This window comes from Hyla sarda, chromosome 1, assembly GCF_029499605.1.
Source record: "Hyla sarda isolate aHylSar1 chromosome 1, aHylSar1.hap1, whole genome shotgun sequence".
Classification (NCBI taxonomy): domain Eukaryota; kingdom Metazoa; phylum Chordata; class Amphibia; order Anura; family Hylidae; genus Hyla; species Hyla sarda.
Window position 1 is genome coordinate 406,885,114 of NC_079189.1, and position 14,478 is coordinate 406,899,591.

The window sequence follows — 14,478 nt, forward strand, 5'->3', positions numbered from 1 at the left end:
TCCAAAGGTACCATAGACCTAAATGGATCAGTGGAAACTCCACAATAGTGGCAGATTTTCTAAGTTCCCAGTGAAGTCATTGGTAGCTAAATGTGCAGGAAATATGCCCCTGTGGACATGCCCTAATGGTGCTCTCTCATAGGACCATAGGCCAGCTGCAAATATGCCACATTCCTGCATGTGAATCTGCACCAAATCATGCAGATTTGCCACTGCGGATAATTATCAAAATCAATGCAGCACTACTTAGCCAAAGATGTGTGGTGCCAGCGCCCCGACCAAATCAGTCCATGCAATAGAAGAAAATTGGCGCTGCACTCCAAAAGCTCCATTGAGGAGCTGAAACATCACTTTTGCTTGACATGAAGGAATAAAATTCACCACATTATGTATTTTTGGAGTGCTGCGCCAATCATATATATATATATAAAATTTTATTTCATTTTAAAAAATAAATCAATGGGGGAGATTTATTAAAACCTGTGCAGAAAAGTTCCCATAACAATCAGATTATTACTTTTTCAAAAGGCCTCTGAAAAATAAAAGCTATTGGATTGGTTGCTATAGGTAACTGCTCCAATTTCTCTGCATGTTTTGATGTCCCCCATTGATAAAATCCAGAGTTTCTGCAACAACTTCTATACCTGTGAATGAATATATACATGTACTGTGGCATTTCTACTGAATCTGCAGCAGACTTGTCCTGTGTAAAAACAACCTTTAGGGTACATTCACACGTACACAGATTTGATGTGCAGGATTTTCTGCTGCAGATTTCTATGTAAACTAAATGACTGTGCACATCTTCTAATCTGCAGTTACAAATCCTGCACATCAAATCTGCACAGAATACGTGGGAATAGACCCTAAGGGGAACCTGTCATGAGGGTTGGGCTGCCCTCACTGAAGGCAGCACAATTCATGGACAGACATGCTGTGTACAGTGGCGTGTCCTGTACATCAGGATGCACTGTTTGAGGAACCTACACCCAAAAATGTTTGTTTTGATCCAGGCTTAAAGGGGTACTCCTCCCCTAGACATCTTATCCCCTATCCATAGGATAGGGAATAAAATGTCAGATCGCCGCGTTCCCGCTGCTGGGGACCCCCAGGATCGCCGCTGCGGCACTGCACTATCATTACTGCACAGAGCGAGTTCGCTCTGCACGTAATGATGGGCAATACAGGGGCCGGAGCATTGTTACGTTACGGCTCCGCCCCTGGTGATATCACGACCCACCCCCTCAATACATATGTATGGGAGGGGACGTGGCGGTCGTCACGCCCCCTGCCATAGCCTTTCATTACGGGGGCGGGTTCATGATTTCGCGCTGCTCCGTCCCCTGTATCGACCGTCATTATGCACAGAGCGAACTTGCTCTATGCAGTAATGAGAGCGCGGTGCCGCAGCAGTGATCCCGGGGGTCCCCAGCAGCGGGACCGCGGCAATCTGAAATGTTATTACCTATGCTTTGGATAGGGGCGGAGTACCCCTTTAACGCGATCATTGTGCAAACGCATGCTGTCAGCGAATGGACAACTGCTAAAAAAAAAACTAAACGTAATTTCTGTGTTATGCGGACATCAGCGAGGGCAACATGACAGGTTTAAGTGTAAAGTGTTTGAATAGATGAAACCTTCCACAATGTTCACTGACCATATACATTATATCCACCTTTGAGATAACTGCCAGAGATGTTTAAATCTTTCTGCTGCAGGCTAGGTTCACATTGCCGTTCGCATTCCAACCCGTTAAGGGTCCAATCGGCTTTAAAAAAAAAAAAAAAATTTTTTTTATTTAAATTGGACCCGCAAGTGGGTACTACCAGGTCCCGACGGACCCTATTCACTTGCATGGGGGTCTGTCAGTAATCCAGTAATTTTACAGGAATTTAGCGGAGAAAAAATAGTGCTTACACAAATAATTTTTCTTTCCTCTGCTAGACTTGCCGGACTTACAATAGTGGCAGTCAGGTGGCAATGTGAACGAGGCCTTAGACATGCATATGGGGCCAAGCACAGTGCATGTTTATCAGGTAGTTTGCGGGGTTATCTACCTGAAATAAGGGTCTTTTGTGTATGGTCAGGATAACATCAGAAAGTGGTTTTATTGAGGAGGGGGGTGGTGTCTTGTTGCTATGTAACTTGCCATCTGTGCGAAAGATGGGAATGGTGGGTATGCCTGCACCTTCTTGACCATCATTTTTATGGGACGCAATGGGCAACAGCAAGTTCTGATGCACCCCATTATAGTCAATGGGGTTAGTCGGCGCTGCTGTTTTTTCAGCGGGTGTAGGGGAATAAAAAGATGGTGCAGTCTGTTTTTTTTTTTTTTTTTTTTCCCCCCAGCAGCCCAGACTGCATTCACAACTATACTGTGAAAGGGGCCTTTAAAGGTTTTTTGGAGACTAAGAACTATGCCTTTTGTGTGTTAAAAAAATAAACCTGTACTTCCCTCCAGCGCTCCCTTTGGGGTCTTGCACCTGTCTATTTATGCAATCCTCCTACTGAGCTGCAGCCTGATGCCTGGGCCCAGGAACTCCGGCTCAATGTGTCATTCTGCCTTTCAGCGAATTGCTGGCCAAGGCGATTTGCTAAGTGGCAATATAACAAATTGGGCCCTGTTAAGTCCTCCTTGGTGCCACAATGCAGCTCAAGAAGAGAATGGCATCAGGCGATTGGAGCAGGTTCTTGGTTACTGCTTTCCATAGACTTGGGCCCAAAAAAAGACCATTATTTGGAAGCACTGAATACTCAACCTGATCTTAAACCTATGTGATTTGCCCTGGTTTACCCACAAGTATGACTACTGGAATGCAAATCATCCCACACTGATCTGATGGTGACTTTTTCTAAGTTCCAAGAAATGTGCTGTGTATGGCCTTTAGTTCTTTCATATTAAAGGGAACCTGTCACAAGGTTTTTCCCTATAAGGCTGCTTACACGCCACTATGAATGTCGTTCCTATCACATCTGTTATATAAGGCTATTGTTGCAATTAAGAGAAAAAGGACTTTAAGTGCTGCATCTATATGCATATGATTATATTAGTTATTGAGGCTTTAGTCACTGCCAGTTGTGGCTGGAAGGCAAGGCACTTCCTATGTCACTTACTGAAGCATCAGGTTCTGCGCCTGTATGTAACATCCTCAACGAAGTGTAGAGGATGATCGCCAGGAGCCCAGGTTCACCCTGATATGGCAGGGTTTCACCCGATTGGGCAGGATAGGTATTATGTAGTCCCGACCAGTGGTATCAGTCATGGAGGGTGTCTTGAATTCAAGGCAGGTACACATGTGTGCAGTGGTGTCCTGAAGCTGACTGGCTGCTGCAATTAAAAAGCTCCTTGCCAGTCAATTGCTTCCGCCGAGGCTTGATAAAAGGTAAGCATCGATGACTACTTGCCGCCTCAATGACGACTTGGCCTAAAGCACAGTTCTTTTTCTTCGGATTGCAAGAACTGCCTAATAACACGGACATGGTAGGAATGATGATATAAATACCTAAAAACCCGGTGACAGGCTCCCTTTTTATAAATCAATCTGCCTGCACATCTTTAGGTAAGTGTTGAACACTAAAACCAGGTTTTCTGCACAATGTAATTACATGGAGCTTTTTTGATCTGTTTTTTTTTTTTTTTTTTTTTTTTTCTTCTTATGTGCTTATGTGCCCTTTTTTTTTTTTTTTCCTATCAAAACTTGGCTTTTTAAATAGTTACTTTTTTTTCTTTTTTCCTTTTTTTTTTTTCCTTTTTTTTTTCTTTCCCCCTCTAGGCTTTACAATTGCTACCATAGGGAATAGAGACATGGCAAGCAATGTCACTAATAAAACGGACCCTCGGTCTATGAACTCCAGAGTCTTTATTGGGAACTTAAACACACTAGTGGTGAAGAAAGCGGATGTAGAAGCAATCTTTTCTAAATATGGCAAGATTGTGGGCTGCTCCGTACACAAGGGTTATGCATTTGTGCAATACAACAATGAACGCACTGCCCGTACTGCTGTAGCAGGGGAGGATGGACGAATGATAGCTGGGCAGGTCCTGGGTGAGTGACTGGAAAAGTGTTTTTTAATGGGATATATGATGGCTTATATGGAGTTTACATTCTGCACATAATCTTTATCTGCAAACCAATTATTTCTTTAGGCAGGTCATGGCTTTTTATTTGGAAACCTTTATGTAACAGCCAAGCTGGAATTTAGTTTGGTGTGTATGTTCCCTTTAAGCTGCCTAAGGCTGGGTTCACACCTCGTTTTGTACTCACGGCTCCCGATACTGTCTGACCCTGCAGAAGCCCCCAGGAAAGGGGTTTCCCCATTGCCTCCCCCATCCCCGGTTTTATAATTACCTGTTGATGGGGTCGGGTCCGCGCTGCTTCTGGCTCCGGTGTGGCGTCTCCTGTGTCGTTGCTATGCGCTACGAGGCGAAATGACGAGTGACTTCTTCAATGCGACGTCACTTGTCAATGCGCAGTGCATAGCAACAACGCAGGAGACTCCACACCGGAGCCAGAAGCAGCGCGGACCCGACCACATCAACAGGTAATTATAAAACCGGGGATGGGGGAGGCAATGGGGAAGTGGTGCCAATAGCCAGCGGGAGAGAAGAAGCAGCAGGGCTCTAGACCCCAGGAAAGGCGGGGAGAGAAGCGGGCAGCGAAGGCCTCTCTCCTCCTACCTTTCCAAGGGGCTTCTGCGGGTTCTGAAAAACTGGGGATGGGGAAGGTAATGGGGCAGTGGCGCCGGCAGTCTCTGGACCCCAGGATGAGGCAGGGGCAGAGAATCTGGCAACGACGGCAAGTCTCTGGACACTGCAAATGCCACTGCAGTTCATTGATTTAAAGCGCCCGCTTTAAATCATTGAACTGCAGTGGATTATCGGCGTATAACACGCAGATAGACTTTAGGCTAAAAAATTTTAGCCTAAAAAAAAATGCGTTATATGCCGATAAATACGGTATTTAATAAAAAAATAAACAAAAATTGACACCAACTAATCCTATAAAAATATACATAGACAAGACATTTGAAAATATTTACATCCATGTAGGAGGGGGAACAGCGAGTGACAAAGGATGTTGATTAAAGGGGCAAACACCAAAATCTTATCCCATATATTGCACAAAATACATCAAAAAATATATTTATACTATAGTGCATATATCAAATGGGAACCTACAAAAATGTGCTTCAGCTAAATTGCGCTCATGGACATATTAGGTAGATAACGCAATTTCCGTACATAACTTTAATATTGCGCACATTCCATATCACAAATGGTAAACTTGCATAAGTAGTGACAGTGCCTGGGATAGTCACTCATGTTCCCCTGCCTCACCTTCCATCACTTTTCAAAAGGAAAATTGCTGTGTTTTTACCCTCTATAAATCTAATTGGTCCTGCATGACTTCCCAATAAAAGATATATAAATCACCCTCTTTTCCAATTAAAAAATAAACATGTATGATCTGTCACATCACATCCCAGAAATGGAATAAAAAGTGATCAAAAAGTCATACACGAGTGGTGCTGAAAAAACTTCATCCCGCAGTGCCCTCATACAGCCATCTATAGCCTTCATACAGCAGTCTAGATCAAAAATATTTTATATTAATAGGAATCACAATCGGGAAGTTTTAAACATATTTTGTTTGAAAAGTTTGGCTGCGCCATACATTTTATGATCAAATTAGGTGTAATTAGAGTGCAATTGGTTGTACAACAAAAAATACAGCCCTCATAAAGGTCTGTAGATAAGAAAATTAAGAGTTATGGCTCTTAAAATGCGAAGAGGTAAAAACAATGTGTTCTAAAGGCTGTGCCTTAATGGGTTAAGAAAGCTGTGATCAGTGCAGTGCAAATATAAATAACCTGGCTTTTCTTGTGTTTTTTTTTTTTTTCTTTCTATTAAAGATATCAACCTAGCTGCTGAGCCCAAACAAAACCGAGGAAAGGGAGGAATCAAGCGATCAGCAGCTGACATGTATGGGTAAGTAAAGCTTTAGAGGGTAAGTTATCATTCCCTGCACTGGCACAGAGTGGCAAAATTGTGCAATTCCTGTGTAGTCTTTGCTCAAAGTGTGAAAATGTTATGCTACTCTGCACTGGTGCAGGAAATGGTAAAGTCCTCCCTCAGTGGTCCAGGCACAAAGGCCCAGATTTACTGAACAGAAAGCCAACCAAAAAAGCACCTCTGAAAACCTCACAGTAAATAATTTGTGTGCAATTTATAATACACTAACCAACATGTGGACTGTTAGAATTTTGCTTTCACTTTCCATCAGATTTACAAATATGTAGACATTTTGAAATCCTGACATTCTTGGTAAATATGGGCCTTAGTTTGGTTACTTAATAAAATATTTAAGATTTTAGCCTAGGCTTGTCTGTATAGCTGGTTGTAAATTACAATGAATTGCTGGCAATGCTTAAAGGAGTAGTCCAGTGGTGACTCAGTGGTTTACAACTTATCCCCTATCTTAAGGATAGGGGATAAGTTGCAGATCGCGGGGGTCCGACCCCTGGGGCCCCCCGCAATCTCCTGTACGGAGCCCCAACAGCCCGCGGGAAGGGGGCGTGTCGACCTCCGCACGAAGCGGCGGCCGACACGCCCCCTCCATACAACTCTATGGCAGAGCCAAAGCGCTGCCTTCGGCAATCTCCGGCTCTGCCATTGAGATGTATTGAGGGGGCGTGTCGGCCGCCGCCTCGTGCGTTGGTCGACACCCGCTATCTCGGCGGAGAGCCGGGGCCCCGTACAGAGAGATCGCAGGGGGCCCCAGCGGTCGGACCCCCCGCGATCTCAAACTTATCCCCTATCCATAGGGTAGGGGATAAGTTTTTCACCACTGGACTACCCCTTTAAACATGTGTTATAGCGAACCTATCACATTTCTGGGTGGTATACATGCATTCAACTCTTTAAAGTGTATCGGTTAGTTTAAAAAAAATAAAAATAAAATAAAAAAAATATACATATATATATATATATATATATATATATATATATATATATATATATATATATATATATATATATATATATATATATATATATATATATATATATATATATATATATATATATATATATTTATTTGACATGTCAGAGAATGTAAAGTTTGGATTGGTTAGGCTCACTGCCCCACCGTTCAGACAAAAGGGCAAGGATAAGTTTGGTAGTGCCCAGTTATCTTTGTCTTGCTGCCCCAAAGACTTATAATGGAGCAGCAAGACAAAGATGGCTGAGAGCCTGGAAGAAAAACCCTGGTGCTGTGCTTTTCCTTGCTTGTTCTGATCGTGTGGATCTAAAAAAAAACATTTGAGTTTTACTTTACTTAATGATCATGGATTGTTTTATAGAAAAAATGTTTCTACATGCCAAGAAACAGCATGCAGCAATTTTTCATGCCTCCATAAAACTTTAAAATCAAGGGTGTAGTCACACATACAGTATCCTTCCCATATTTGATGCTGCAAATTTCAGTATGAACTAAATGACTAAACACAGCTTCAGATATGTGCAGAATACTGTACATGTGAATACACCCTAAGGGTGGGGGTCACGTGCTGTATTTTGCTGTGTATTTATTTGTAGCTGCCAATTTCTCTTTTGAAGTCAATGTGTAGGAAAATACACAACAGCAAATGTGCAGCAAAATATGGCATGTGACCCTACCCTAAAGGTCAGTTTACACATCCTCATTATTGCTGCAGATTTTGCTGCCTATTTACTTCAATGGGTATCAAAATCTGCAGCAAAAAAAGATCATGTAAACTGACCCAAAGGGTAAGATTACATGTAAATAGTCAGCTGTGGATTATCAACCGCGAAAATTCAGCTTGCAGACTTAACGCTGCAAAATACCAAGAATTTCAGCAGTGGGTAACCCGCAGTGGATTATTTGTGTAAATGTACCCTGGAAGGGATTTTTCTTTTTGCCTTGGACACATTTGCCTTTTGAATACATGTGTTGGCATGCATACCTCCATTTTGCCTCATTTGGCTACTGTACTGCAAAAGCCCTAACTTGTCAGCTGTCATGTGCAATTAACACATTTTAGTATGTATAAGTATATTCATGAAAATAGAGCCAGTACAGAGATCACTCTGCTGTGCATGTCATCAATTCAGTTGTCACTCCCAAATGTTACAAAAGTACACACAGGTCAGAGAAGATCCATGGTGTATACTTTCATCTACCATAAAGTGCACTTACAACAGTTTGCCTAAACAACCTGCTTAAAATAAAAAAAAATAAAAAACTAACCGCTAGAGGATACGTGAGGTCAGTGTCCTCGTAACTGGTGCCATACATTGTATATGTATAACAATCGGTTCCACAATCCCCTTGTTGCCTGATACTGTGATCGGTACCAGCTGTTATCAGCAGCGGGGACCTCCATGGATAATGGCCGACATAAGCGATCCAGCTTATTTCCCAATTAACCCTTCAAATGTCGTCATCAATATTGATCATGGCATCTGAAATATTGCAGGTGTGTACTCACGGTGCTATTGTGGGGTCCAATGTGTTAACATGGCTGGCAGAGCTTCCCTCACCTGCTCCAGCCAGCTGCTGCACTCTTCTCTAGTCTGCCTTCTAGCAGATTAGAGAAGTAGATCGCAAATACTGATCAGTCCTATGCATAGCACTGATCAGTATCTGCAATCACAAGATTGTATTTTAAACTTTTTATGGTCCCCACAGGGGACTGTTCATTGCAAACAATGTAAAAACAAAAATCCACCTATTGTATCTCCACGTGCGTAAATGTCTGAACTACAAAACTAAAATGTTAATGGTCCTGTACAGTGAGCGGCATAAACATAAAGTCCAAAATTGTTGCTTTGTCCGTGGTACTGACAAAAAACTACATATCATGGCTAGAGTTGAGCGAACTTACAGTAAATTGGCTCGTAGCAAACCTCGCAGCTCGACTGTTTACTTTAATCTGAATAAATCTGAACAGTTGCCTGAGCCCTTGGAAAGCTGAACTAATTTTATGCAGGCTAAAGTACGGTAATAAACAGCCGAGTTGCAAGGTTCGCTACGAGCCAATTTACTGTAAGTTCACTGGCACTGGCCGCTAATCATGGCACAATAAACTGAGCACTCATACAGCCCTGAATATGGAAAAATTTGAGTTAAAAGGTGTCTGAGTTGGGAAAGTTTAAAAATACTACTTTATTTTTTTTTATAGTATTGTAATTAGTATTGTAATATGAGCCTATAAACGTGGGTATCATTTTAATCTTTACTTGCAAAGAATAAAGTGTCAGTTTTACCGTAAAGTGCGCTGTGTAAAAACAAAACACCCAAAGTTGCAAAATTGCAGTTTTGTTTTCAGTTCTCCCACACAAATATTTTTGTATTGACCCCTTTAATTTTGTTGAAAGCAAAAAGTACAATTGGCCATGCAAAAAAAGCCCTCTTATGGTGCTGAAGATGGAAAAATAAAAGTTGTGACTCTTAGATGGCGAGGAAAAAACTAAATGCAAAAAAAATTGTCCTTAAAGGGGTACTCCAGTGGAAACTTTTTTTATTGTCCTTTTTAATGAACTGGTTAAAAATGAAAGTTAAAAAATCTTTACCCTTCCAGTATTTATTAGCAGCTGTATTTTATTGTCCAAAGTACTTTCTGACACCTGATGCCTGTATCAGGAACTGTCCAGAGCAGCATGGGTTTGCAATGAGGATTATATCCTGCTCTGGACAGTTCCTGATACAGGCATCAGGTGTCAGCAGAGACAAAAAGAGAATTTCCTTTTGTAGTATACAGCTGCTAATAATTACTGGAAGGGTAAAGACTTTTTAATAGAAGGAATTTACAAATTGTTTAACTTTCTGGCACCAGTTGATTTTAAAGAGATGTTTTCCAGCGGAGTACCCCTTTAAGGCCCAAATGGGCTGTCCTTAAGGGCTTAAACGCATATTTTTATTAAATGAACTTGCTGTTTGTGGAGTTAAAAAAAAAAAAAAGCTGTGGATATCCTATATTCTGTCTTGCTTTTATCCTATTGTTACCAGAGTAGCATCCATAATATATTTACTTGTCTGACTTCTAATGCTTGTGTGTGAAATTTACACATGTGGCTTGAAGGGTTTGTCCAGGGATAGTTTTTATCTTAATTTTTTTCTGGCAAGGGAGTAACTTCTAAAAACCAAAAGAAACTCCCCACCTTTCTTGTACCCGCACCACCATTCAGTATTGGAGCTCCACTCACCACTGGTCTGGGACATGACATCACATACCTGCTCATCCATTCTGCAGCCACAGTGGTACCCCACCTAGGTGACTTCTGGACTACAAACCCAGGGAACAGGAGCTTTGTATTAAGCAATGAGGGTGTACTTTTTATTTTATTTTTTTTAATGCTCGGACAATCCTTAATGACTAGTTCATTTTAAAGAGGTATTCCCATCTCCTGTAAGCTACATTATTGCATAACTTCATCTTCCTTTGGCTTCATGACTGTGGGCATGCCAAAGTAGGCCAGAGGGGGGCCAGGAAGGCTAAATCAGTAGATGGGAAAACCCTATTGCCCTCTGTAACCCCACGATGGTCTCCATTGATCTGGCTGATTTCAGGGCGGGATGCTAACTGCTTGAGTTCAAGCAAGCAATGTTCTGTTGCTGTCACCCTGCTGTTTACCTAAACAGTTGTGCTCCCTATGCTGATCTGCATCTAGTGGAGGCCAGCATCAAACATGCTGACAGCGTGTGTTTCCTGAGTCCTGCACTGTTATCAGTATATTTACATACGCACGCAACAGCTTATAGTACTGCAGCCATAGAACACTTAACCCCTATCTGCAGGCCTCGGCTCTCCCCATGCAGGAGGCGTGTTGGCTGCAGCATGATGCCGCAGCTGACACCCCCCTCCATGTATCACTATGGGAGAGGTGGTGATGCAGAAGTGTTTCATCCCTGTCTCCCATAGAGCTGAAAGAGGGGGCGTGTCTGTCCACCTCTTAGTGAGGTCGACGACAGACATGAGCCGGGGCCCTGTATGGGAGATCCCGGGGGGACCCAGAGGTCAGACATCCCTGTGGATGGGGGTGAAGTGTTCTATGGCTTCAGTACTCCTTTAATATCTTTCCTGTTCTGTTTGATAGCCCCAGGGCTGTTGCAGAGCAGGTTGTCAGCTCATAATTCTATGGGCAGCGTGTTACTATGCTGCACATACTTCTCTGCAGGGTGCAGCAGGATATAACCCTAGGCAATAAATAATAAACAGAGGCAGCAGCTTAAATATCCAGAGAATGGGGCATTTTTATGTTTAGTTTAATGTTTTTGTATTGTGTGTAATCCACCTAGATGAATGAGACGGGAATACCCATATAAGGCAAACACAACATTTAAGAAAATTTTTCCTGCTTTTGTCCTCAGATCCGATCTTGTTCCTGGCTCCTGCATGGAGCATATGATGTGAGTCTGAACGTAGTTTTGTTTTGAACAGCATCATCACAGCAGTCACCTTTTTTTTTTTTTTTTTTTTTAATAGGTCATCAATGTAACATTGTACTTTGCTGCACATACACACAAATGATTTGCTCATAGTCCTGTGTGGCACATGTTGTGATAGAAAGGATTGGACATGTGTATTTAAAGCTTAACTTAGATGATGATCCTGCAGTAGGATATAGATGTTTAAATCTTTGTAGCCTGAGAAGTGCCCGGACAATAGTGTTCAGGATACAAATTTGCTGGAAATCCCATAGATTTGCATGCAACTTCTGGCATATTGGTATCTGGATTGCTCATGTTTCTGGCTACGAAGGTATCCAGTAGGTTTAAATATACATACTACTGGCAGACCATCATCAGAGTGGCACTTTAAAAACTCCCGATTTTTGTTCTGCTGGAAGAAAAGCTTAGCTTCATAAGTTTTCGGCAGCAGGTTGTCTCAAATATTTAGTTTAATATTTAAAATGTTTTCACAGGTTAAATAGACCTTAAAGGGAATCTGTCACTAGGTTTATGTTGCCCTTCTTGAGGGCAGCATGACCTAGTGACTGACGCTAAACAGAACGGTATTACTTTGTTCTGTGCAGCTGTTTAACTTGTATCTAGGAGAATGAGTGCCATGCCCCGCTGCTCCCTCAACCCATTGGACATTGACAGCTGTCTGTTTATACTGTATATGGGCAGAAAGCTTCTCAATAAATTGGTGGGCAGAGGGAACAGGTCCTCATAAACTTAAAGGACTACTGTACACGTGCACATAATGGAGTACTAGTGCGCTCTGTATCTTTACCAGTGGTCTCCAAACATTGAAAGTCAATACTACAGCTCCCCCAACATTCCCAAACATCCAATGGTTGTCTGTGAATGCTAGGAGTTGCAATTTTGCAACAGCTGAATGTTCACGAGTTTAGAGCACTAGTCTCCAAACTTTGACTAAAGGAAAACTTCTGCACAAAACAGTTAAGTAATTCATTCTGATCAGCATCTGTCACTAGGTTTTGCTGCCCTTACATAAGGCTGCATAAACCTAGTGAGAGTCTCTTTAAATTCAGGCATGTGGTCATAGTAACATTGCAAATTTATGGTCTGGATTTTTAACTATTAAAATGCCACACACATTCAAACTTTTTTTTTCCTTTTCTTAGGTCTTCCTTTGACTTGGACTATGATTTTCAGCGAGACTATTATGACAGGTATGTGAATACCTCAACTGAAATTAGGTTTGGCGGCTTCATGCTGGAGGTCATAATTTAACTACTGCGAATTGTTCTTACAGCTACACAGCCGCCCGTGTGCCACCACCGCCACCACCAATAGCTCGAGCTGTTGTACCTTCAAAACGTCAAAGAGTTTCTGGAAATACATCCCGTCGGGGAAAGAGTGGTTTTAACTCCAAGAGTGGTCAGCGTGGTGGTTCTTCAAAGTCTAACAGATGTAAGTTGAGCATTTTATGTTTTTGAGCATACTCTTTTCATGGAATGTAGCATCCTTAACCCCTTAAGGACCAGGGGTTTTTCCGTTATTGCACTTTCATTTTTTCCTCCTTACCTTAAAAAAATCAAAACTTACAATTTGGCACCTAAAAATCCATATGATTTTTTTGCATCACCAATTCTACTTTGTAATGACGTCAGTCATTTTACCCAAAAATCTATGGCGAAACGGGAAAAAAAATCATTGAGACAAAATTGGGGGGAAAAAACACTTTAACTTTTGGGGGCTTCTGTTTCAACACAGTACATTTTTCGGTAAAAAACGACACCTCATTATTCTGTAGGTCCATACGATTAAAATGAAACCCTACTTGTATAGGTATGATTTTGTCGCACTTCTGAAAAAAGTCATAACTACATGCAGGAAAATGTATACGTTTAAAATTGTCATCTTCTGACCCCTATAACTTTTTTTTTTTTTTTCCGCATATGGGGCGGTATGAGGACTAATTTTTTGCGCCGTGATCTGAAATTTTTAGTAATACAATTTTTTTTTATTGATAGGACTTGTTGATCGCTTTTTATTCATTTTTTCATGATATAAAAAGTGACCAAAAAGACACAATTTTGGACTTTGGAATTTTTTAGCGCGTACGCCATTGACTGTGCGGTTTACTTAATTATATATTTTTATAATTCTGACATTTCTGCACGCGGCGACTTTTTTTTTCAATATTTTTTTTTGCTGTTATAGCTCCCATAGGGACCTATAACACTGCACACACTGATCTTTTACATTGATCAGTGGTTTCTCATAGGAAACCAGTGATCAATGATTCTGCTGCTTTAATGGATCTCAGGCACTGAGCAGTCATTCGGCAATCGGACACCAGGAGGCAAGGTAGAGACCCTCCCCGTGTCCTACAGCTGTTCAGGACGCGGTTTCGATGCGGCGATCCCGAACAGCCCCGAGCTAACCGGCAGTGATTTACTTTCACTTTAGACGCGGCGTTCAACTTTGCACGCAGCGTCTAAAGGGTTAATAGCGCGCGGCACAGCGATCAGTGCTGCACGCTATTAGCCCTGGGTCCCGGCCGGGTCTGACCCGCTATGATGCGGGGTCACGTCGTTGCCCTGCGTTATAGAAAGGAAAGGTACGTCCTTGGTCCTTAAGAGGTTAAAGTCCCCTAAATCCTTCTCTAAAAACTGGTAGTTCTATGTACTGTGGCTATTTGTGGCTATTTCTTTAAGACCACCACCCTAAATTGATCTAGAGATAAATGCACGTCTCAGGTAGCACTAACATCTATCAAGCATTTATGACATTTCCTCAGGATGTCATAAATGTCCCATATAGGTATACCCCTTATATGCTTCTTTTAAAGGTATCTAAATATCAGACTCCATTACCTCCTCTTGTATGTAGATTTATAACAAATATTACCTTTTACAGTGAAGGGAGATGATCTTCAGACCATTAAAAAGGAACTCAGCCAGATAAAGCAGAGAGTAGATTCTCTACTGGAAAGTTTGGAACGTATTGAGCGTGAGCAATCAAAACCAGGTAAATAATG

At 41.8% G+C, this 14,478-nt stretch overlaps 1 protein-coding gene across 3 annotated transcripts in view; it reads left to right on the forward strand.

The window, feature by feature from the left end:
- HNRNPC (heterogeneous nuclear ribonucleoprotein C) overlaps positions 1-14,478 on the forward strand; it is a 28,520-nt gene that overhangs the window by 12,660 nt on the left and 1,382 nt on the right. For 2 of the 3 annotated variants that reach the window (XM_056528590.1, XM_056528589.1), the window contains 6 exons: positions 3,774-4,046; positions 5,914-5,989; positions 11,394-11,432; positions 12,617-12,664; positions 12,748-12,905; positions 14,358-14,468. In XM_056528590.1, coding sequence (XP_056384565.1) covers positions 3,806-4,046; positions 5,914-5,989; positions 11,394-11,432; positions 12,617-12,664; positions 12,748-12,905; positions 14,358-14,468 — 673 coding nt within the window. In that variant the 5' untranslated portion in view covers positions 3,774-3,805. The remainder of the gene's footprint in view (positions 1-3,773; positions 4,047-5,913; positions 5,990-11,393; positions 11,433-12,616; positions 12,665-12,747; positions 12,906-14,357; positions 14,469-14,478) is intronic. The other variant, XM_056528591.1, reaches the window with a different exon arrangement.